The sequence below is a fragment of the Larimichthys crocea genome, chromosome XXIV, assembly GCF_000972845.2.
Source record: "Larimichthys crocea isolate SSNF chromosome XXIV, L_crocea_2.0, whole genome shotgun sequence".
Classification (NCBI taxonomy): domain Eukaryota; kingdom Metazoa; phylum Chordata; class Actinopteri; family Sciaenidae; genus Larimichthys; species Larimichthys crocea.
The window spans coordinates 16011379-16034809 of record NC_040034.1 but is presented as its reverse complement, the minus strand read 5'-3'; the positions used below and the strand labels follow the sequence as shown (position 1 = coordinate 16034809).

Genomic DNA, 23431 nt, shown 5'->3' with positions numbered 1-23431 from the left:
AAAGGAAAAAAAAAAAAAAAAAAGTCCTACTGAATAAATATTACCGTGTCCTCGGCTGGCAGCGCGTTGTTCTAATTTTAGCCGACAGAAGCAGACACGCTGAACCACACCGCCGGTTTAAATACCACTTATGTAATTACTAGTTAATTAGCTACTTGGCTAAAATACTAATCATTAAGCGCGCGCGTTTCTCTCACTACACCCGCGCGAAGCATCATCCCCCGCGCTCTCCACGGTGGTAAATATAAACAGCTGTTTTTCTTTCCTCAAGAAATATATATATATATAATTAAAAAAAACGTTGTTGTTATTATAATTATTATTATTTGTAGGTCTTTCGGCTGTGTGGTGGGTGGTGTAAGTCCATTCAGGGTGGTTTTCCCCATGCAGAGGTCCCGAGCAGCTCACGTCGTTCCGGCTGGGTTGACAGTTCACATGAATGTGTGGGGGAGAAAACAACACCAGCGTCGCAGCTCCATCCCCTCCAGTCAACTACTGCCGAGGAGTTCAGGGACCGCTCGGAAATCTCTCCACTTGTCTTGGTTCCTCAAGTTGTGAGTGAGTTCTGAGAACTGATGCTCCTGTGATTTTTGTTTAAAAAACTAAAATGTTATCATGAGAAAAGATTGTTGAGCCGCATTTTGTAATAACGGTGCATTTTGTAATAAACTGCCCCAACGCATTTTGTAATAAATTTTGCGGCATTATGTAATACGTATTACATTTTGACAAGATTATACCAAATGCAAAAAATCTGCAATATCCAATAATATTCTCTGTTAATGCAACCTTTGAATAGTGTACTGATAGTAATTGCTAAGTACTGCTACTAGCTAATACAGTGATACTAATATAGGCCTAGCTTTTACAAATACTTTAAAGTAAAATAAAATACAATTAACAAACAAATAAACTATCTTAGAATTGTTATTACATAATGCACCATGTTATTACATTTCCTAGAAAATAAAAAGTTGCAAGTGCATTGTGTAATAATCTTGTCAAAATGTAATAACTTGTTACATAATGCGGTCAAAATTTATTACAAAATGCGGCTTTATTACAAAATGAAATGAAAAAGTTATTACATTTGGACGTTTATTACAAAATGCACCTTTATTACAAATGCGGCTCAACAGGGCCATCCCGGTAGTTCACCTGGAAGAGCGCGTACCCATGAACCAACAAGCGACAGCCTCAGGTGCTGGGAAATGAAGCCAATGTGGAAGTGCTCAAAACTGTAATTCCCAGAGAGATCGCTTGAGACAGGCTGAAGAAGTGAGTCAGTCTCCATAAGTGGCCGTATTAAAATGCCCAAACTTCACAGCAGAAATAAACATGTTTAAAGCCTGGTACAGAAAATAGTTTTGGTTGACAACTGTGAGGGGGGTGATTTTTTTTTTTACTCACCCGTTCAGATGAATTAAGGCCTAAAGTTACACATAATTAACAATGTACTACTTGACTGACAGGTAAATCCATTGCACATGACTTATTAGAGCACCCAGGCATCATTAGGCCTGCAATGATCCACATCTTTGCAGATATTTAAATTAGCCAGGAGAAGAAGCAGTATATCCAACATGGCAGTGGCCAGCAGTGCATTTTTGCAGCTCAGCGCTTCAGAAATGCACCAGGCTCTGTCCAATCTTTTATTGTCATTGTGTACCAAGAGTTGAAGTCCTTACTGCAGCCAAAAGGTTTTGATGCCAGCCGGGGGACCCTTGCTGCATGTCATCCCCCGTCCCTTACCCTGAATTCCTGTCCACCTTTCCAGCTGTCACTATCCAATAAAGCAATACATGCAGAAAGAAATCAAACCAACTGATCGAAAAATGAAGGTAGCATCTGGTATATTTTTAAATTATCGATTACCATGCTGAATATTGGTTAGCCCTGGCCGCCTCACAGATTTGGAGCTTCCTCCCACAGTCCAAAGACATGCACTTACACGACAGATTAATTGGTGACTCAAAATTGGCCGTAGGTGTTGAATGTGAGTGTGAATGGTTGTTTGTCTCTAAGTGTCAGCCCTGTGGAGGAACTGGGACTTGACCGGGGCTCCACTCTCGCCCTATGCCAGCTGGGTTTGCCCCCAGCCTCCATGTGACCCTGATGAGGATAAACAGTTATGGAAAAATTTTCGATCAATTAAATAATTAACAGTGTGATCTGTGGAAAGACAAGAATGTCTAGTTTTGTCCGGCATCATTCAAAACCAAAATAAATTTGTATGCAGTCCATTTTTCTCATTTGAGAACCTGGGAGCATCAAATATTTGGTATTTTTGTGTAATCAATGTTGACGATTAACTGTTTTTAATAGATTCTGCTTAATTTTTTTGTCAGTCAATTGTGATTGGATTAAATGAATGAGTTTATTTTCATGTCAAGGGCTAATCAGTTTAATTGTTTTGTATAAGTTGTCATATTTGTACACACAATTACTGCCATCAAGCCATCAACACCCCCCCAAATCACCGGTTTTACCTGCTTTACCTCTGTGTTGGTCCCCGAAATGTCACATGAATGCTGCTTTGTTTGGTCCTGTGCACTGAATACATAATTGTGAAATTTCCTACAGCACCTGAATGCAATCTAACACTTTTTTAGACTGGTTGTGTGTTGGAGATCTCCTCTGCAGGGATGTCGACGACAAAGAGAGGGGAGGGAGCAAGCCTCTCTCATCTGTCATGCATTTCCCCTTTGATTCAGCACAGCAGCCACTGAATCTTATTTTCCAGCATTTCTCCCCCTGAGCGCTTGTTTCTGTGTTCAGCTGTGGAATGTGCTGGAGAACACAGTTAATTTAAAAAATAAAAAAACCTTATATCCTGATCTTGTTTTCTCTCTCTTTACCCTTTCCCCCCCCTTCCAGTAGCTTAAAACGACAAAAGAAGGATTAAGGTATGTGCCGAGATCACACAAAGCAGGGACATCAATCAGTCAGACCACAACACAACAAAGCCTGCAGAGTGAACAAAAACCAACGGCTTGGAATTTATTATGTGCTGTGTGACAAAATGATCAGCTAAGAGGAAACAGTGCTCATACGTGCTTCCTAACATGCCTTGAGATTTATCTCCCCTTTCTTAAAAAGAAGACAAACAAGGTGAAGTGTGTAATGTGTAAAAAATGTCTGACCTGCCATATTTTCTACAAAACCATTTGTTGGCCTTGAATATTCTTTACTTTCAACAGTTTCAGTAGCACAGGGCAAATGAGCCTCAGCTGTACAGGTTAACACTCCCCCATGAGAGCTGCAGGCGATGTGCTTTCCAACACAAACTTTGTAGGACTCATAGAATTCTCCCAGTTTTAATTTTTAAAGAAATAAACTCAAATTACTGATGTTAAACACTGACAAATAAGGTTTTTTGCGCCCCTGTTGGTCGTTTCTATGGCAATGCTGGGTGCTGAGCTGCAACATGCCAAAAGTGTGAAATGGATCAACACGATACACATTAGTTTGTTCATACTGGAGTGTAGCTCGCCAGTGAAAGGTCAGTATGTTAACACACACACACACAAAGACAGAGAGAGATACGGTAGAAAAAACGGCTCCAACACAAGCACTTTTTTTCTCTTTTTTAAACAATAATATCATCACATAGAAATTCTCTCTATCATAAATCAATCTGTAAGACATTTTTACAAATCAAACTCAACCTGAACTACAGAAGTAAAAGTACATTACAAGTACGTTAAGACACTGTGACACAAGGTGCTGAGTGAAAAACAGTAAGGCACCAATGCCGTCTGTGGCATAGGTAGTTTCCAAACTAAGAGAAAAATAAATCACCAGTTCAAACCAGAAGATTTTTTTTTCTAAAATGTGCCAAGAAACTGAAGCAAAATAAATAACAATACTGCAAAGCATCAACATATTGTTTTAAAAAACATTATTAGTGAAACACGTCTTGTGAAAGATTAGCAAGACGAAGAGCTAGAAGGTTGTTCTTCTGGTCTTTGTGTTTAGTATGGAAGAAAAGAAAGGCCATATAAACTGAATTAAAAAGATGAAACAAACATCTTCATTTAACGTATGTGGTTGAATTTCAAATTTCAGGTTCACAAATTCAAATAGAAACTATAGATCAAATGTGTCCAGGTTTTCAGTTGCTCATCTCATCATCTCTTTCTTGGATCACACCTCTGATAAGACATAACCGATACGCAGAGGTTTGATCGAGCCCAGGTTAAAGTTTTAATTCTGCTGTCAGAATCTATGACAATGATGAAAAATGATCCGTCTGAAGATGATCTGCTGAATGGGAGCAGCCTGAACTTATTTTTGTTTTATAAATACAACAGCAAGTAATTGATTGAATGAGAGTCGTCTATGAGTGCTGATATAGAGTATGACGGTACATTCACAATTTAACCACGATCACTCTGCGTCACAGGTGTTTTCATGTTGTTTAATTAACATTCTTTAATCCATCTTAAATGTAACAAACTTTGCATCTATGAACAGTTTTTTCCACATATAACATTAAACTAGTATGACTCTATGTTAAAGCAGCTCCACAGTCAACAGTCTACAACAGAAGTAATTCATGAGAACTGTAGGAGCTGAAGAGCGAGAGAGAGAGAACGACTGGATGAGTCACAAACAGTTCATTAGTTTATAATAATGCAGCACAGTGAGAACACTGACCAGGTTTTCTCTCTCTCTGCTGCAGACTGCTTCACTTTTTCACTTTTAACCAATTCATGCTTTTTTAATGTCTGGTTGTAAACGGCCAAATGGAGCAACATCTGTATGTTGTTGTTGTTATTATAATTATTATTATTTGTAGGTTCTTTCGGCTGTGTGGTGGTGGTGTAAGTCCATTCAGGGTGGTTTCCCCATGCAGAGGTCCCGAGCAGCTCACGTCGTTCCGGCTGGGTTGACAGTTCACATGAATGTGTGGCGGAGAAAACAACACCAGCGTCGCAGCTCCATCCCCTCCAGTCAACTACTGCCGAGGAGTTCAGGGACCGCTCGGAAATCTCTCCACTTGTCTTGGTTCCTCAAGTTGTGAGTGAGTTACTCATTGAACTGATGCTCCTGTTGATTTTGTTTAAAAACTAAAATGTTATCATGAGAAAAGATTGTTGAGCCGCATTTTGTAATAACGGTGCATTTTGTAATAAACTGCCCCAACGCATTTTGTAATAAATTTTGCCGCATTATGTAATAAGTTATTACATTTTGACAAGATTATTACCAAATGCAAAAAATCTGCAATATCCAATAATATTCTCTGTTAATGCAACCTTTGAATAGTGTACTGATAGTAATTGCTAAGTACTGCTACTAGGCTAATACAGTGATACTAATAATAGGCCTAGCTTTTACAAATACTTTAAAGTAAAATAAAATACAATTAACAAACAAATGCTTTAGAATTGTTATTACATAATGCACCATGTTATTACATTTCCTAGAAAATAAAAAAGTTGCAAGTGCATTGTGTAATAATCTTGTCAAAATGTAATAACTTGTTACATAATGCGGCAAAATGTATTACAAAATGCGTTGGGGCCATTTATTACAAAATGCGGCAGTTTGTTACAAAATGCGGCTTTATTACAAAATGAAATGAAAAAGTTATTACATTTTGGATGTTTATTACAAAATGCACCTTTATTACAAAATGCGGCTCAACAGGGCATCCCGGTAGTTCACCTGGAAGAGCGCGTACCCCATGTACCAACAAGCGGCAGCCTCCGGTGCTGGGAAATGAAGCCAATGTGGAAGTGTTCAAAACTGTAATTCCCAGAGAGATCGCTTGAGACAGGCTGAAGAAGTGAGTCAGTCTCCATAAGTGGCCGTATTAAAATGCCCAACTTCACAGCAGAAATAAACATGTTTACAGCCTGGTACAGAAAATAGTTTTGGTTGACAACTGTGAGGGGGGTGAATCTTTTTTTAACTCACCCGTTCAGATGATATTAAGACCTAAAGTTACACATAATTAACAATGTGACTACTTGACTGACAGGTAAATTCCATTGCAGATGACTTATTAGAGCACCCAGGCATCATTAGGCCTGCCAATGATCCACATCTTTGCAGATATTTAAATTAGCCAGGAGAAGAAGCAGTATATCCAACATGGCAGTGGCCAGCAGTGCATTTTTGCAGATTCAGCGCTTCAGAAATGCACTCAGGCTCTGTCCAATCTTTATTGTCATTGTGTACCAAGGTTGAAGTCCTTACTGCAGCCACAAGGATTTTGATGCCAGCCTGGGGGACCCTTGCTGCATGTCATCCCCCGTCCCTTACCCCAGAATTTCCTGTCCACCTTTCCAGCTGTCACTATCCAATAAAGCAATACATGCAGAAAGAAATCAAACCAACTGATCGAAAAATTAAGGCAGCATCTGGTATTATTTTTAAATTATCGATTAACATGCTGAATATTGCCTCACAGGGCTTTTTCCTGGCCTTTCCTGTGTGGAGTTTGGAGCTTCCTCCCACAGTCCACTTACACGACAGATTAATTGGTGACTCAAAATTGGCCGTAGGTGTGAATGTGAGTGTGAATGGTTGTTTGTCTCTAAGTGTCAGCCCTGTGAGGAACTGGTGACTTGGCCGGGGTGTGCTCCACCTCTCGCCCTATGCCAGCTGGGTTTGGCCCCAGCCTCCATGTGACCCTGATGAGGATAAACAGTTATGGAAAAAAAATCTAATCGATTAAATAATTAACAGTGTGATCTGTGAAAAGACAAGAATGTCTAGTTTTGTCCGGCCATCAATTCAAAACCAAAATAAATTTGGTATGCAGTCCATTTTTCTCATTTGAGAACCTGGGAGCATCAAATATTTGGTATTTTTGTGTAATCAATGTTGACGATTAACTAGTTTTTAAATAGATTCTGCTTAATTTTCTGTCAGTCAATTGTGATTGGATTAAATGAATGAGTTATTTTAATGTCAAGGGCTAATCAGTTAATTGTTTTGTATAAGTTGTCATATTTGTACACCCAATTACTGCCATCAAGCCATCAACAACGCCCCAAATCACCGGTTTTACCTGCTTTACCTCTGTGTTTGTCCCCGAAATGTCACATGAATGCTGCTTTGTTTGGTCCTGTGCACAGAATACATAATTGTGAAATTTCCTACAGCACCTGAATGCAATCTAACACTTTTTTAGACTGGTTGTGTGTTGGAGATCTCCTCTGCAGGGATGTGACCGACAAAGAGAGGGGAGGGAGCAAGCCTCTCTCATCTGTCATGCATTTCCCCTTTGATTCAGCACAGCAGCCACTGAATCTTATTTTCCAGCATTTCTCCCCCTGAGCGCTTTGTTCTGTGTTCAGCTGTGGAATGTGCTGGAGAACACAGTTAATTTAAAAAATAAAAAACCTTATATCTCTGATCTTGTTTTCTCTCTCTTTACCCTTTCCCCCCCCTTCCAGTAGCTTAAAACGACCAAAGAAATGATTAAGGTATGTGCCGAGATCACACAAAGCAGGGACATCAATTCAGTCAGACCTACAACACAACAAAGCCTGCAGAGTGGAACAAAAACCAACGGCTTGGAAGTTATTATGTGTCTGTGTGACAAAATGATCAGCTAAGAGGAAACAGTGCTCATACGTGCTTCCTAACATGCCTTGAGATTTATCTCCCCTTTCTTAAAAAGAAGACAAACAAGGTGAAGTGTGTAATGTGTAAAAAATGTCTGTCCCTGCCATTATTTTCTACAAAACCATTTGTTGGCCTTGAATATTTCTTCACTTTCAACAGTTCAGTAGCTACAGGGCAAATGAGCCTCAGCTGTACAGGTTAACACTCCCCATGAGAGCTGCAGGCGATGTGCTTTCCAACACAAACTTTGTAGGACTCATATGAATTCTCCCAGTTTTAATTTTTAAAGAAAATAACTCAAATTGCTGATGTTAAACACTGACAAATAAGGTTTGTTTGCGCCCCCTGTTGGTCGTTCTATGGCAATGCTGGTGCTGAGCTGCAACATGCCAAAAGTGTGAAATGGATCAACACGATACGCATTAGTTTGTTCATATCTGGAGTGTAGCTGCTCCAGTGTAAAGGTCAGTATGTTAACACACACACACACAAAGACATGAGGAGATGCGGTAGAAAAAACGGCTCCAACACGAGGATCTTTTTTTCTCTTTTTTAAACAATAATATCATCACATAGAAATTCTCTCTATCATAAATCAATCTGTAAGACATTTTTACAAATCAAACTCAACCTGAACTACAGAAGTAAAAGTACATTTACAAGTACGTTAAGACACTGTGACACAAGGTTGCTGAGTGAAAAACAGTAAGGCACCAATGCCGTCTGTGGCATAGGTAGTTTCCAAACTAAGAGAAAAATAAAATCACCAGTTAAAACCAGAAGATTTTTTTTTCTAAAATGTGCCAAGAAACTGAAAGCAAAATAAATAAACAATACTGCAAAGCATCAACATATTGTTTTTAAAAAACATTATTAGTGAAACACGTCTTGTGAAAGATTAGCAAGACGAAGAGCTAGAAGGTTGTTCTTCCTGGTCTTTGTGTTTAGTATGGAAGAAAAGAAAGGCCATAATAAACTGAATTAAAAAGATGAAACAAATATCTTCATTTAACGTATGTGGTTTGAATTTCAAAATTTCAGGTTCACAAATTCAAATAGAAACTATAAATCAAATGTGTCCAGGTTTTCAGTTGCTCATTTCATCATCTCTTTCTTGGATCACACCTCTGATAAGACATAACCTGATACGACAGAGGTTTGATCGAGCCCAGGTGTAAAAGTTTTCATTCTGCTGTCAGAATCTATGACAATGATGAAAATGATCCGTCTGAAGATGATCTGCTGAATTGGAGCAGCCTGAACGTAGTTTTGTTTTATAATATACAACAGCAAGTAATTTGATTGAATGAGAGTCGTTCCATGAGTGCTGATATAGAGTATGACGGTACATGCACATTTAACTACACGTATCACTCTGATTCACAGGTGTTTTCATTTGTTTCATTAACATTCTTTATCCATCTTAAATTGTAACAAACTTTGCATCTATGAACATTTTTTCCACATATAACATTAAACTATGAATGTTTTTCAGAAGAGGACGAAAGTAAGGAGGGAAACCTGGATACTTCAGCGCAAACCTCTGAGAGAAGAGCAAAAACTAAGCTGACACCGACCGCAAATCATAAAAATGTTAACATCAACGCGGTGATTAACTTGCAGCCTCTTGCTTATGTCTGAATAACAACCAGCACCACGCATCGTATTCAGTACAACATCACAACCTCTAGTGTGATATATATATATATATATATAAATTATTACACAGCTTTGTTGAATACTCAGTTCTGATTGGTCAATTATGGCACGTGTCATCTCAAGAATAGCAGCCCGTTGCTACGGATGCATTTGATCATAGACTCTAAAACATATTTGAATCAATAAAATCATTTCTGTGAAATGGAATAAGACCCCACTTTATGCTGGGATCCTGCATTGCCCTGCTGGGTTTTATTTCACGATAATGAGCAGTTCACTGTACATTATCCCGTACCTGGACACAATTTTCTACATGAATTTGTGGTTCCTAAAAAATTGTACAGTTGCACAACTTGAAATGATTTCCTAAAGAAATTTAAGGAGGGGGGATTAAACCAAAGATCTCATCAAATGAAAATGTTTCTATAGATTCTGTGGTGTTCACATTGAATAGTGATTAAATTTCACATCTTAATATTCAGTTGCTTGCAAGATTAAAATCCTATCTGCCTTTTTTAGCTTCCATAGTTTGGTAGTAAGATCTAGACGTTTTAAAGGTTTAATCACACTGCTAAAGTGTGCATATTTTTATTTCACAGTTCTCTCTTGCTCTATGTTTTCCCTGTCATCCAGATAGAAATCCAAGATGCATAAAAAACAACTTCTTCACTGATGATATAGTCTTAATTGTCGAGCATGGCTGCCACCATCATGCTCACCCACCCACTGATAAGAGATCACACGTTGGGTAAAATCTAGTTAAATTCCTGCACACCTTCTGTTGATTTAACAAGATCACTCCTTTTTCTGCAGGTTAATGAACTGTGAGCACAAGAACACATTTAATAAGTCAAATCAAATGATCCAGGTTGATAAAAAAAGAATGTAGGAATGGATTTTTACTTTTAGCAGGCAATATTGGCTTCAAATAATCTGATGTCTCTCGTATGTACAAGTAAGCTCATGCCAAGCTATCTTTTACACAAATGTTTCACTGTTGTGCTGTAAAGGCTGTGCTTCTAACACTGTTAAAAAGCATCAAAGCTGAAAAGTCTTTCTTTTGAGATGAGCTCTGCAGGCCTCCGTCACATCCCTTTCTAGTTTTAGAAAGGGAAATGTAAAGAGGACCAGAACTATAAGACATAAACGTGTTAGTTTCACTTCTAAAACATAAAATGCAATAACAGAATAAACAACAGCAATCCAGAATAGTATTGCTCAGGGTTATAAGGTGGGTTAACATTCACTATTTAACTGCCTTGACACAATTTCTTCCCCATTATTGATACAAAAATAGATAAGAAAACATTTATAGAAAGTATATGGCAGACAATCAAGAAGTGGGTTACTTTGTTCTAAATACCAGTAATTAAAGTCAGAAATTGACACCCAACGAGAAAATGCAACAACTACCTATATCAAAGCCCCCCCACGCCCCCTTTACTGTACCTTTCCAGTCAACACACACATCCACTTGGTAAACACTGCACAAAGCTAGCTTTCACCACAACCACAGGCACAGTAAAGAGTATATGTATTTTCTGTTGTCTGTAAATGAAATGAAGTGAGAAAGTAGCCACAGCTAAAAATACAACCCGTCCGCCTTTAGACGCTCTGCAGGTTTGTCAGCGTGGCTCCTCTGAAAACATTTCTTAGAAATTCCCTTCAGTGAGGCTGAGCGGCGCAGTGCTGTGTGTGCTTTCTGTAATTATGGATGCAGGTCTGTGTGTGCTCTGAAGGTGTGTCTGTGTCTGTTTTTGTAGCAGGTCCACTTAAAGAAATGTATGTAGCGACTTAAGCATAAGGCAAGGGATTCTGTGAGTGCAGCCACAGCACATATTAGCACCAGAGCAGGTTTAAGAGAGTAACAGGTACATTTTTCTTCTCACCTGTTAGCTTTACTGCTGTGATGTGTTTCTAGGTTATTTTTATTCAAGAGATGCTCATACAAAAGTGTCTTAAATTTCTCTGCCTTTGATATTCTGTGTGACTTTTGTATCGTGGATGTAAGCTCAAGAGCACACAAACTTTTCTGTATCATATCTCGGTCTGTAAGCGTTTCCAAAAATATCTAACAATGTGAAATTCTTCTCAGATCCATACGTCAACTGTGACATTTCCACTGTCGATGATGTGAAGCAGAATATATCTCATACAATTTATTTACCTGACAAGAGAGTCTACGATTACTTAATCGTTGTTTGGTTTACTCGAGTTGAGGTACAGACAATGGTGAGATGTTCTGCCTCAGGTCGTTTCGACTGAGAGAGATTCGTGTGTAATGTGTAGTAATTCAGCTCATATCTCCAAATGAATTCTTCATACATTCTGTGAAAACATATCCACCACTACCCTCAACCTTCAAAATATCTTTCAACATGCCTCCACCCCCAGAGAGTGCAACTGAGAATTGCAATGAATTTGCAGCCAACACATTAAGATTTGGTGATTAAAGCTAATTAAGTAATGATTTGCAAACATTTAGAGCATGGTGATTTAATCTAAATTGTATTTGTGTTCAATTCATGAAGCTTGTTTCACTTAATGTCTTCCCTGGATAGAAGAAGTGGCACATTTTATGTCTGTGATTGTGACTAATAGATGAGGAACAGGATAGCTAACATGTAGCGACACCTCTGGCCTAAACAACTGACATCAGGTTCAAAGTTCAAAGTATTTCTCTATAACATTAAACACTCATAAATAAATGACTACTTGTTCATATTATTATTATTAAGCACTCAAAAACTCAGCTAATCTGCTTCATCAGGACTGTGTGGGTGTGGTTTGTTTGAAGTAACTTAGACAAACAATGCCAAGACCATCATCCGATTTTGATCCAAATGTCGCTATGACTGACTCTCTCGCTGTGATACATGACATCACCTTTTTTGAACCGAGGCCCACCCACTTCAAACCGGTGAGAAATATAGAAATCTCTCATGTGAAACATCTAAAGCCTTTCCAACTTCAGTGGAAACGTTTGTCTTCATGTGAGACCCACAATGCTCATAGGAAGAAACCAATTGACGGAATAAGTCCATGACCAAAGGTGTGAATCGTGGCCGTGCATGCTCTGTTCTGCCTTCTGTGTGAAAATAATTTTCCTGGTCAACCTTTAAAACAGGTTAAATGGTTATGAAACAGTTTCCATTTAATACCGATGCCTCTATATGACCTACATAAACAAACAAGACCATCAGTAGGAAGATAGGCTATTCAGTGCCTCTGGGTCTGACTCCACGCAAAATAAGATGAAAAGATTTATTGCCGACCAGAAGAGCCTATGTACGTTAGTCAATGAAGGAGAAGCAGATGGAGATTTTCTCTTTATAGAATTGTATTTTTGATGTTGTATTTTATGCTTATTGCTGATACTGGGGCGAAAAATAAAAATGCTAAAATTGACAATGGGAGCTTGGATTAAAAAAAAACAAGCCAAAAACTGGAACTTGAAATTGGGCCTCTTCCTCCTAGACAGACATGTAAGATGTCTATTTTACAGTCTGTTGAGGTTTAGGTCAATACATCTGTAAATGTAACATTTTATGGTGGCCTTGCGACTGTGCTATCTGACATAACATTACTCTGGATTGTTGATAACTTTCTGTGTGCGTATGAATGGTGCTAAAATAGTTTGTTTCACCATAATCATGTAACAGTAATTAATGTTACATGGTCACAAACAGAAACTTTACCTAATTGTTATGTCATTAACTAACTTTCTTTCACTAGCATTCAAATGCACGGACATGGTAGCCAGGTCAAGATCTTTACGATATGAAGTGGTGCTCATGGGAAATACAGTCCCTTGTAGTTGCCTTCAGAAAAACTAAACAAGAGGATGAGAGGGTGGGCTTGTTTCTGGGGCCTTGCACACTTTCTGATAAGATCAACAGTCAGTCAACAATCCTGATGTCAGTTGTTTGAGCTTGAGTTGAGGATAATTTAGCGCTCATTGTTATCCTGAACCTGTTTTTTGGAACAGGTTCCAGCTCAACCGGTTGAACGGTCAAAAACAGTAAGTGCCATCTACAGAAACTTAAAGGTCATTACAAGGCAATCCATGAAAGAAAGCACATCATAGTACTCGCCATATGACTGATCAATGGCTGTGAGAGATTTTACAAACAGTGCCATGAAACTGCTTATGCTATGCCCAGCTGAACGACTCTGAGTGCAGACACGTTTGTTTCTTTTTCTCCATCGACACTGACCCTGGTTCCTTGAACATCTGTCAGCTGAACTTATCCATCTCTCGCCAATCCGGGAGGACAACTACTCTGCGCAGTTATCCTCTCGCCCTTTCTTTCACTTAATGTTGTCTTGCTGTTAGGACTCCAACAAACTGTGCCAGCGGCAAACCTGCTGTCCTTTAGACTCTTTCATCTGTGTCCAGTGGGTGAGCTCCTCCTCTCCGGAGCTGTTGAGGCCGAGCGAAATCCAGCCAATCATCTCTTTGCGCTTCATGCTGCGCTTGTTGTAGACGGAGAGGATGAGCGTGACGTCCGACAGCTGGAAAAGAGCTACCTGGAAGACGAACGTCTCTTTGTAGGTCGGGTTTGGCTGACCTCGACAGATGGATGTCTTACACTTGGACATCTCGTGGCCCATGGAGTTCAGTAAGGTCAGCTTAACATATGTATCTGAGCAAGAAACAGGTGGAGGGGAAATTATGTAAAATCGTTTTACGTGTGGTTTACAATGCCAAAACATTTAGAGCTAACTTGATCATTTGTGCAAAATCCTTATGTTTCCATAGTGTGTTCTCTTTGAATGAAAGCATCACTACCTGCTGCAGCTGTTTCCTCTGCATGACCCATTTTCCTCACAAAGCATTTGTTCCTGTAATAATGTCACTGCAGTTGTATATAAGATCATGACCACATCGGATGCGTTTTTTTCTCCCGATCAAACACAAAGCGCAGCTGTGAGTGTTCCTGATAACAGAGCGAGAACTCAAAGGGTGCAAGGAGCGTTACTTCAGTCTTGTTGCTATGCAACTACTGCACGTCTAACCTGAAGTAGGGGATAATGTTGAAGATAAAATTGGACTAGAAAAAGTTAGTAACATGTCTGCCTGCACTCTAAAACAGATGCTAAAATTAATGTTCCTCATCAAGAAAGGCCTCCGGGAGCTACTATAATTTCTCTGACTTTGACATAATGTCAGTGTCATGACATGATGCGTGCACAGACTTTTAGAGCCTAGAGCAGTGTCCAAAAACATGAGTCACATATTTAGGACAAGATGCACGTCTGCTGCAAACAAATGAGAATGTTCAAAAACATATACTAAGTGACTGGCGCACTATTTTATTACGTTATGATAATGGTATTAATCAAATGTGGCACGAAAAATGAACTCTAGCTCTAGATCTGCCAAACAGAATCAGTTTAAGTTATGTTACTTCTAATTTTGGTCTGTTTCCCCCAGCTGATTCCCGTCTATTTTATTGTGAGTCAATGCATATTCTAAAAAAAAAAAAAATCATTTCCAATAAATCTCAATTATTTAACCCTAAAGACAAAAAGTGGAAAAGAGGAAAGGGGGAGAGAAACACTGCTATTATCACGTGATTCAGCATTCACAGTTTTCTTATTCACTCCTCATTTCCATGCAAAACTCATGAAGCCACAAATCCAGCTGAAAGTAAACGAGGCAAGACTGGCAATCACAATGGGTCTTTGAGAGTGTTTCGCCCCTCGTCTACAACCATACTCCATAATAATGCTGTGTATTATGTTCCTGTCTAAGAGGGAGTATAAGGAATGAATTGCCGAGGCTTTCATGCTGTCGAGTGCCAGCTGCCTTCCAACGCCTAGCTCACCGCCTCAAATCACACATTCAGTTGCTCTCTTTGACATAAAAGCACAGTGAAAAAAATAGCCTTGATTTCTTTTTTGACGGCTGCTGAATGGGCTCCGTAGAGCTGTGGATGTCTTAAGTGGTCAGTAGTGGTGATGCATGGCTCTTTGGTATTGTTACTGAATGAGAGGGGCTGCGGCTGATGATTAACTTGACTTGTCGGCTTGGTACTGTTTTGAAGTGATAGAAAAGGAGCTTTGAAATTGCTCTGCATCTTTCACGCCGCTCTTTCCACTTTGTAAGACGCACAAAGTCAATCAAGGCCTTCATAAGCATTTTGCACAAAGATTTTTTTTCAGTGTTACCAGATGTGACTATTTTCTAAATGTAATTTGAAGACTGTACTGTATGTGGATATGCTATTCAGGAAAGCACAAACAATATCAAAATCTGTCAGCTAGTCATTAGTTACAGGCATTCATGAATACAAGGAACACAGCAATTAATGGGAGGACAGTAGAGTATTTCTTCTAGATGAATATTTATGCTTCTCTCTATCACAGAGGTCCTGTTTTTGTTTCATGTGCCGTAAACCGAAAAATGTAAAATTACACCCAAAGCATGCCAATGTGTACCGTTTGAATAAAGCCAGCAGTCAATGATGCACAGCATTTCCTTTGAGCTGGCCATCAGCCACCAAGCAAACCGGATTGAATTAGCATGAAGTGTTAGTTCAGAGTGAGAACATTAAAGACTTGCGGGCATCACACGGGCACAAACACAAGACACAGGTAGTGGAGAGTGGTTGCATGGCACCATGCATAACAAGACACACACACTCGAAAATGAAGGTTTACAACAAGCAGCTATCTTCATGGATTAATGTCCGAATTGTAATGTGTGAAGGAGTAACAATGCAAAATGCAAGTCTGAAGTATTAGTGCTATTGTGCCAGTCACCCCTTTTTTAAGTGATTGTGCTTTTGCACCAGATTTTACTGTGTATTCGCTTTTTGTCATAAGAAGAGAAGAAAACTCTCATATCTGTCTGCTAAATGGAAACATCTAGCCTAGTTCTGTACCTAACAATAACTGCTCACCAAAGTACTCAGTAATTAACATCTTATCGTTTATTTTCTCTCATATCTCTTATTTGTTTAATCTGTACAAGGGTGTGCTGCACTATCTCTAGTGCGGTGACAGTTTTAATGCTAAACTAAGCTTGCCAGCTGATAGATGTAGCTTCACATTTATCTTACAAATATGAAAGTGTATTGATCTTCCCATGTTGTCACATGTTTTCCTCCATAAATCCTTTTGACAACTATTTATCATGAAATCACATACTACAGAGATTTACTTTACGGTCTGGGTAATAAATGAGCCAAAATGGGAAATTGAATTTTTTTTGTGTTTGGCTGAGTACATCCATGAAGATAATATGAAAAGGTTTTTCAACAGCGATAACACCTCACTTTGCAGCAGGAGCAGAGACTCACCTCTGATAATATAAACCTGTCCACCTATCAAGTGTTTTAGACAACAGAACAGTCCATCTGACAACAAGGGTTGGACAGCAGTAAGAAAAACAACGGACCAAGATGTCAAAAAGGTAGTAGGGTGATACAAAGTTTCAGGTGCAGACATAACAGAAGATGCGAGGAAAGAGAAACAGGGTCAGAAGGCCAACAAGATTGCACAAAGTTCAACAAGAGGCACTTTTTGTTTGAACTTGCTGCTCGGATCCCTGGAAACTGACTGAGGAGGCTGACCGGGAAATGAGGGAAACCAGGGATCAAACCAGAGGGAAGCTGAGAAGCAGGGAGTGCAGCGGAGATAGTTTGAACTATCTCTTTTTTGGAGAGGTTACAAGCTGTGCATTGTTTCTCTCTGGCTAAGTCATAATTGGATAAATTAAAGCAAATAACTTTATTCACTTTAATTTATTTCATATATTTAATAAATGTCTTTCACGTCAGTTTTGACCAGATAAGTTTCAAAGAATGATTAAAGCTCCTAAGTGTCTATAAGTCTCCAAATGATACTTATATTTAATACTAATTATTATTATTTAATACTAATTTAAGGGAATAAATTAATCCTATACTAACAACATACGATACAGAGGGACACAAAAATGAGCTGGAGTTGTTAATCTACAAATTTTGGATGCAGTTTGGCGTAGAGAAACAATATCATTGATTATGAGATTTGCTGTAGAAGCAGATTAGAGTGGCGTTGTTATTATCACATGATGCAAATCAACATAAATCTCTATGCACAGGCTCACCTTGTCTTGTCACCTCACACAGGTCAAACAATCATTTTTACACTCTTCACTGCTCTTTGGGAAAATGACTGAAATGACTGAAAAACGTTCAAGAGTACTTACTGGGTGGCTTGTTGGCAGCCAGGTTTTTGAAATGGATGCCTTTGATGATCTCCACAGAGAGACGTCCTGTTGTGGCGTTGTACACCAGGCCCACGAGGATCTCTGGTGTGGACGTCTGACTGACTGACTGGAATGATGAGGCGCTTTCACTGCATGTCATATCTGAGAGGCTGGCCTGGGATTCACCACCCTGAAAATGTTCATAAAAATCTTCACTGGTACAACAAAAATGACATTCAACGTCCTCCTGACAAGAAGATCTGTCACCACTTTAGTTTCTAACACTGTCATTACTCAAAACTCAGTGTACAAATGCATTTTAATGTTTAAGACACTGTTTGAACAGACTATGATATATGACTGGTTTCTGCACAGTAGAGAAATACTACAGTGGGTGTTCTAGTTATTATTTAAGGTCATTGAGCTAATGTTCTGTTTGGCTTTGTAAGTAATGCACAGATACAACTGCAGGTAATAAGTTAGTTTGTTGGACATGCTTATAACTGCAGCTTATCCATCTTATCCATTCCTCACACTTTTGCTCTTGTTTTTTGGCTTTCAACACCATGTGGCACTCTTTTGCCAAAGCACTGCAAGAAATACTGTTGTCATAAACAATAAAAGTCAAATAATCTAACAAATGACATATTTCTTAGAGAACATGCCAATGAACCCTTGGTGTTTGAGGTACGCCATAACTGCTCAGCTCCTTTTTAGGCTGCTTTTCTTCTTTATAATCTGTATTTAACATTTCAAAAGGAAAACAAATCACTACAAGTGAATTGATTGTTGTTTTATTTCCTGATGTGGAATGGAGGCTGTGTCACACTACACTCAGACACATTAAACCGACAAGGCAAACAGAAGTAGCTGGTCTATAAAACAACATCCTAATATTCTCCCAAGCTTGAAAAACATAACCTCATTTCTGAAAATGTCACCCAATCACACGAAAGATCAATCAGCGTAGAGCAGCAATTAGTGAGTTGTTAGGAGAGTGCTGGAAAGCCAACACCTGCTTTGATCCTACTTACCGGGAGAGCACAGCATGGGTCTAATATGACCGGCACAGACATTTTGCCCTGAAGGTTGAGCTTGGTGAGGTAGAACACCTTTTCCCCGAGCACCTTCTCCTTCTTCATTCGCCGCATACTATAAAGTCGGAAGCGGATGGCATAATTGCTGATCATCTCTGACTCCACATGGCTAAAGTGAAAGGTCTCCGTGAAGATTGGACATGGGCCTCTCTGGATTCCCGTCTTCGCCCTCTGCTTCTTGATGGGCAGCAACACCAGGTGGACCTGCCAGGAGAAGTTGCCGGTGCGTTTTAGGGCAGGAAGGTCTGTTACTGCCATAATGGTGACCGCCAGCTGCTGGTCCTCTGAATCAAAGTCAAACACCACGTCCAGAGTGCCATATTTTGCAATTGGATCTGGTTCATAACCTTTAAGGAGCTGAGCTGCTGACCCACGGGCTGACATGTCCTAAAGAAACAAATGAGAAGTTCAAAAACCTCAATATGCATTTCCACTCACATCTTTGTCACTGGTATTTACCTCTGGGCTGAGGACAGCTGTACTGTCACTGGGTACATCCTCCTCATAGCCCTTGTTAAGGTAACTCTCAGTCTCGGGGCCGTCGCTGCCCTCACTGGGGCATTTGCCAAAAGACAGGTGGGGACTGCCACTGGTATAGGAAAGATCACACTTGGCATCGCCCAGATCCGACAGAGTACAGGACATAATTGGGGAGCCATTCTCATCCTGATAAGGAGGTGGCTGAAGCTCATCCAGTGGCGGTGTTCGTCTCATCCTCTGGATGCAGTTGGCTGGTTTATAGGAAATCAGGAGAGAGACAAAGGATCACAATAATATAGATATTTTGTATCATATGATGTATGATTTTTATTTGAACCACATGGAGAAAGTCATCTGTGGTTCTTGCTCAGTTATTTTATTTTATTATCCTCAATGGAGGCACTTTTGCTTAACAATTACTAGACAGATTACCATAATAAAAAATATGAAACAGTTGTTCTAGTGAAGTGTTGGCTTGTAAACTGACAGAATGGTACGTTCTAGTGAAGTGTTGGCTTGTAAACTGACAGAATGGTACTCATCACTCTGATGCTTTTGTTTCAGTGTATAAATATCGATATTTCAGCAAACTGCCTTCCTTTTAGACTTTTTCTTTAGTCTTATTCATCCTTAAGAAGGCAATTTTCCAAAACATTGATCTGTATAAGCTGAAATAAATGCATCAAGTTATGAGCGTGCGGCTCTCCCATTCTGTTTTATCAGAGTGTCACACTGGCATTAACATTTAGTTCAAAGCACACTGTGCACAGCCTTAAAGAGCTGCTGCCGTGGCTGCAGACACCTCAGCCTGTGACTGTAGGCTAGGCAAGACTAGAATAAGAATAGAATGAGAAAAAATATATATATGTGTACTGCATAAGCATGAGATAAGATAAGATAAGATAAGATAAGATAAGATAAGATAAGATAAGATAAGATAAGATAAGATAAGATAGACTTTATTGATACCACACCAGGGGGATTCACCTGTTACAGCAGCTCACATTATACAAAGTATCATTGATCAATATAAACCTTTAAACATTGATTGGTCTGGATCACCTTGTTTTTTATGGAGCTGTTATGTTACTACAAAAACGTGTCCAATGATTTACTGTGAACAGGATGAAACATCTTTGCATCTTTGCAATACAATGCAACAGAGCACAGTGTCTGGTCGTCTTTACAAGTCATAGGACTAATTTTCACTGTCAATTATATTTCAATAATGTACACTATTTTACTATAGCAGCAGTTCTGATTGCATTTTTGCAGACAGGTTAAAGTATATAGTATATAGCCTCCTCTTCTTTAGATCTATGGTGTGGGGAAGAGCATAATTCCCGCCATACAAGTGCTAAGTATTGGTTTTATTTATCAAAATATTTAAGAATTGCCTTCTTAACATAACTCCTGAGATAACTTTATGTACCCCTGTTGTAATGAGTTTACAGAATTAACCTTAGATTGTAACATAGCAAAGGCTGAATTCACTGACATTCATTACTAAAGGAGTAAATGTTTAATCTGTAGCTGCACCTCAGTGCTGCATTATTATTCAGGTTCTTCTTTTCTGGCATGTACAGCACATCGTTCATGTAATTTCTTATTTTTTATATATTTATTATTATATTTATTCTGAGAAATGCTACATACTCTGTCCGTCCCAATGAGCAAAATGTGCTGTGTGAGAGAAACCTTTTGAATGCACACCCTAAATAAAACATCAGGTATGCACCATTATAGGACTGAACTGAATACTTCTTAATCTGCCACAGATTTCATGCCTCTCACCTTTCTAAATGATTCAGTTGCCTGGAAGGCAAAGAATGAAGCTATACTGAGAGTCTCCGTGGCACTTATAAAGAACCTTGAATAGTGTTGTCAGCTGCATTCTCAAATCTGCCTCCCTTGTCCAATTTGGATTCACAAAAATTGAGCAGCCGATGCTAATACTCCCATAGGGACACTGGCGCAGCATTAAACCCCGGTCTCTTGCAAAAAAACAAAAAAAAAAGAAATGAAAGAGAGAAAGAAAGAAAGAACGAAGGAAAACAAAAGATGAAGAAGAACTTGGAAAAAAAAAGTCCTCTTCTTTCTCTGTCTAACTTTTAGAAAAAGCTAACACTATGATGACGTAATTCCAGCTTTCTCTCCCAAGTTCTTGAAACTTTCACTCTTAATAATGTCAGTGAGACACCACCTCAAAGTGGCACATAACAGTGGCAGGATAGAGGCAAAGGAGTCTTAACTAAGTGTCATGGAGGGCTTGATAAAAGGAGCAAATCCATTTTGAGCAGCTTTTTTCCTGCTGAGCTGGAGGCGGTTGATTTGATGGAAGCTGCTGTGTAAAAGCACTACTCTTTTCTCCAGCCCGCTAATTGGGATGGTTACCATTCCTCCTAACGTCGAACCCACCCTTCTTTCACAGAGTTTCATCCCCTCTGTACTGGCAGTCACCTTGTTTTGCCTTCTTGTACCTCTCTGTAAGTGTGAAAACAGTTTGTGCTTCGTGAATCTTCACTGTGAAACTTAGGTAGAAATATTTTAGGTGACAAATGAGCGGAGCAGCACTTTACTGTCCTTTTCATGACCATACACAGAGGGAAACACATCTGACTTCTCGCCCTGTTGTGTAGTTTCACAAGACAGTCAAGATTTCAAGGCAACAATTCAGTCAATCAGTAGTTATCAATAATGCAAGCAGTGAATGCTTCGACCCCTTTAGGAAAAAGCTTAGTATCAGTTTGGGCACTATACTGCTGTCTAAGTTACATCTCCATGATTTAAACGAAGCAATAACTGAGGAAAATTCAAACTTAGTAATAAACAGTACTACTGAGAAACTGGGCAGAGATGCAATATATGATGTTGTTGTTATTGACATATACATGACTGTGAATATGCTGTCAAAATTAATTTTATAAGGTTTAACTAGGAACAGCTTTTTGTTGGTGCCTCAAAACTTGTGGAGAACACAAGCACACTTGTTTGAAAATGTTTTCATCAATGTAGCTTCATGTAGCTCCATGTAGCTATCATCCTTGCAAAGTGTGTTCACTTTCCTTCCGAGAGTAAGATGAGAAGATTGACAGCAATCTGTGTTAAAGCAATGACGTCCTTGCACTTCTTTGTCTTCTATGTAACTTGGTGCCCTGGGATACGTTTACTCGTGAGAAGTACGTAACAGTTGAAGCCACACACCACCAGCAAAAAAAAAAAGGATCATATTTTATAAAGAGATGGTTTTCAGGCCAGTGCAGCCAGTGTCATGCCAGAACCGGAGCTGGTCCAGCAGGCAATGTAAGCAGGCTCAGACAAAAAGACTAAAGGGGATGTTTAGGACTGACTTTTAGTCACTGGCGAAAAGTTTTGTGATTTTTTTTTTGGTTTGAATTTGATCATAAGTAATGTTAACAAATGTCGTGTACAGCTGTTTATATTTACAACAGTGGTGAAACTGGGGACTCTAAATTGCAAAAATCCCAATTTATACACAATGTTGCTTCTTTAGTCAGGATGTAATTAGCTTAGCTTAGGCCTGGCTGCCACAAAAGCTCAAAAACCATCCAGTACCATCCATCTTTAAAGCTCACTAAATAACACCAACAACACAAGCAACAGGTTATTCATTTCCCCAGTACCTCTGTGCAGCGTGTCAGGCTATAGTGTGGGTTGCTAAATACAGTTGATAAACACATGTTTTACTTTACAGGTCTTTGTACAGCCTATGTCGTGGCACACTCTATGACTACACTGCTCCTGGCTGCTGTTTGCCTACAGCACATTACAAAACCACACATTGTTTGTTTTCTATTTCTTTTTGTGTACAGATTTAAAAAATACTGAAAGCTGGGGGACTCTTTCAGGGGGATTATGTGCCTATTTCTTGGCCAGGAGCAATGACTTCCTGAAGTCTTGTCACAGCACTGTGTTGTTTTTACACATTGGTATGAGATGTTATTTCATGAGCTTTAGAGGTGTTGGCATATCCAGTCTCTAAGCCAGGTTAAAGCCTGGCTGTAAACATGAGATTGGGTTTGTTCCCATCTAACTGTAAAGAAACCAAGCTTATAAGCTTATTAAAAAGTGAATGATGAGATGAATCTTGCCTAGTGGTACTAAATCTGGCTGCACTGTAGTGTATATTTTCTTACATCATTATTACTAAATGTTTCAGGCAATGCTTTTGTTTCATGGGGATGCTTGTGCACCATGGCCATCAGTAGTATGGCTAATCACAGTGTTGAATTTGTTACTTGAAAATTTACTTTTTGAAAGAAATGTCACCAATTGCTCTTCGGGAGCAGTAATGTGCTGCTCATAATCAGAATATGTGCGCTTCCTCTCCTGTAAATGACCCCATAATTAGCAAGTATTGACCTTATGACTCCAAAATGGCACTAAAAGT

The 23431-nt window shown here is 39.2% G+C and overlaps 1 protein-coding gene across 3 annotated transcripts in view; it reads right to left on the bottom strand.

The window, feature by feature from the left end:
- Window positions 1-9295: 9295 nt before the first annotated feature.
- The window catches only part of syt14a (synaptotagmin XIVa), a 43217-nt gene continuing 29081 nt past the window's right edge, over window positions 9296-23431 (bottom strand). Inside the window, exons 5-9 of one of the 3 annotated variants that reach the window (XM_027275287.1) lie at window positions 19000-19271; window positions 18478-18927; window positions 17444-17633; window positions 16551-16628; window positions 9296-13889 (exon numbers count right to left, since the gene is read on the bottom strand). In XM_027275287.1, the coding sequence (XP_027131088.1) occupies window positions 13576-13889; window positions 16551-16628; window positions 17444-17633; window positions 18478-18927; window positions 19000-19271 (1304 nt within the window). In that variant the 3' untranslated portion in view covers window positions 9296-13575. The remainder of the gene's footprint in view (window positions 13890-16550; window positions 16629-17443; window positions 17634-18477; window positions 18928-18999; window positions 19272-23431) is intronic. The other 2 variants (XM_027275288.1, XM_027275289.1) reach the window with 2 other exon arrangements.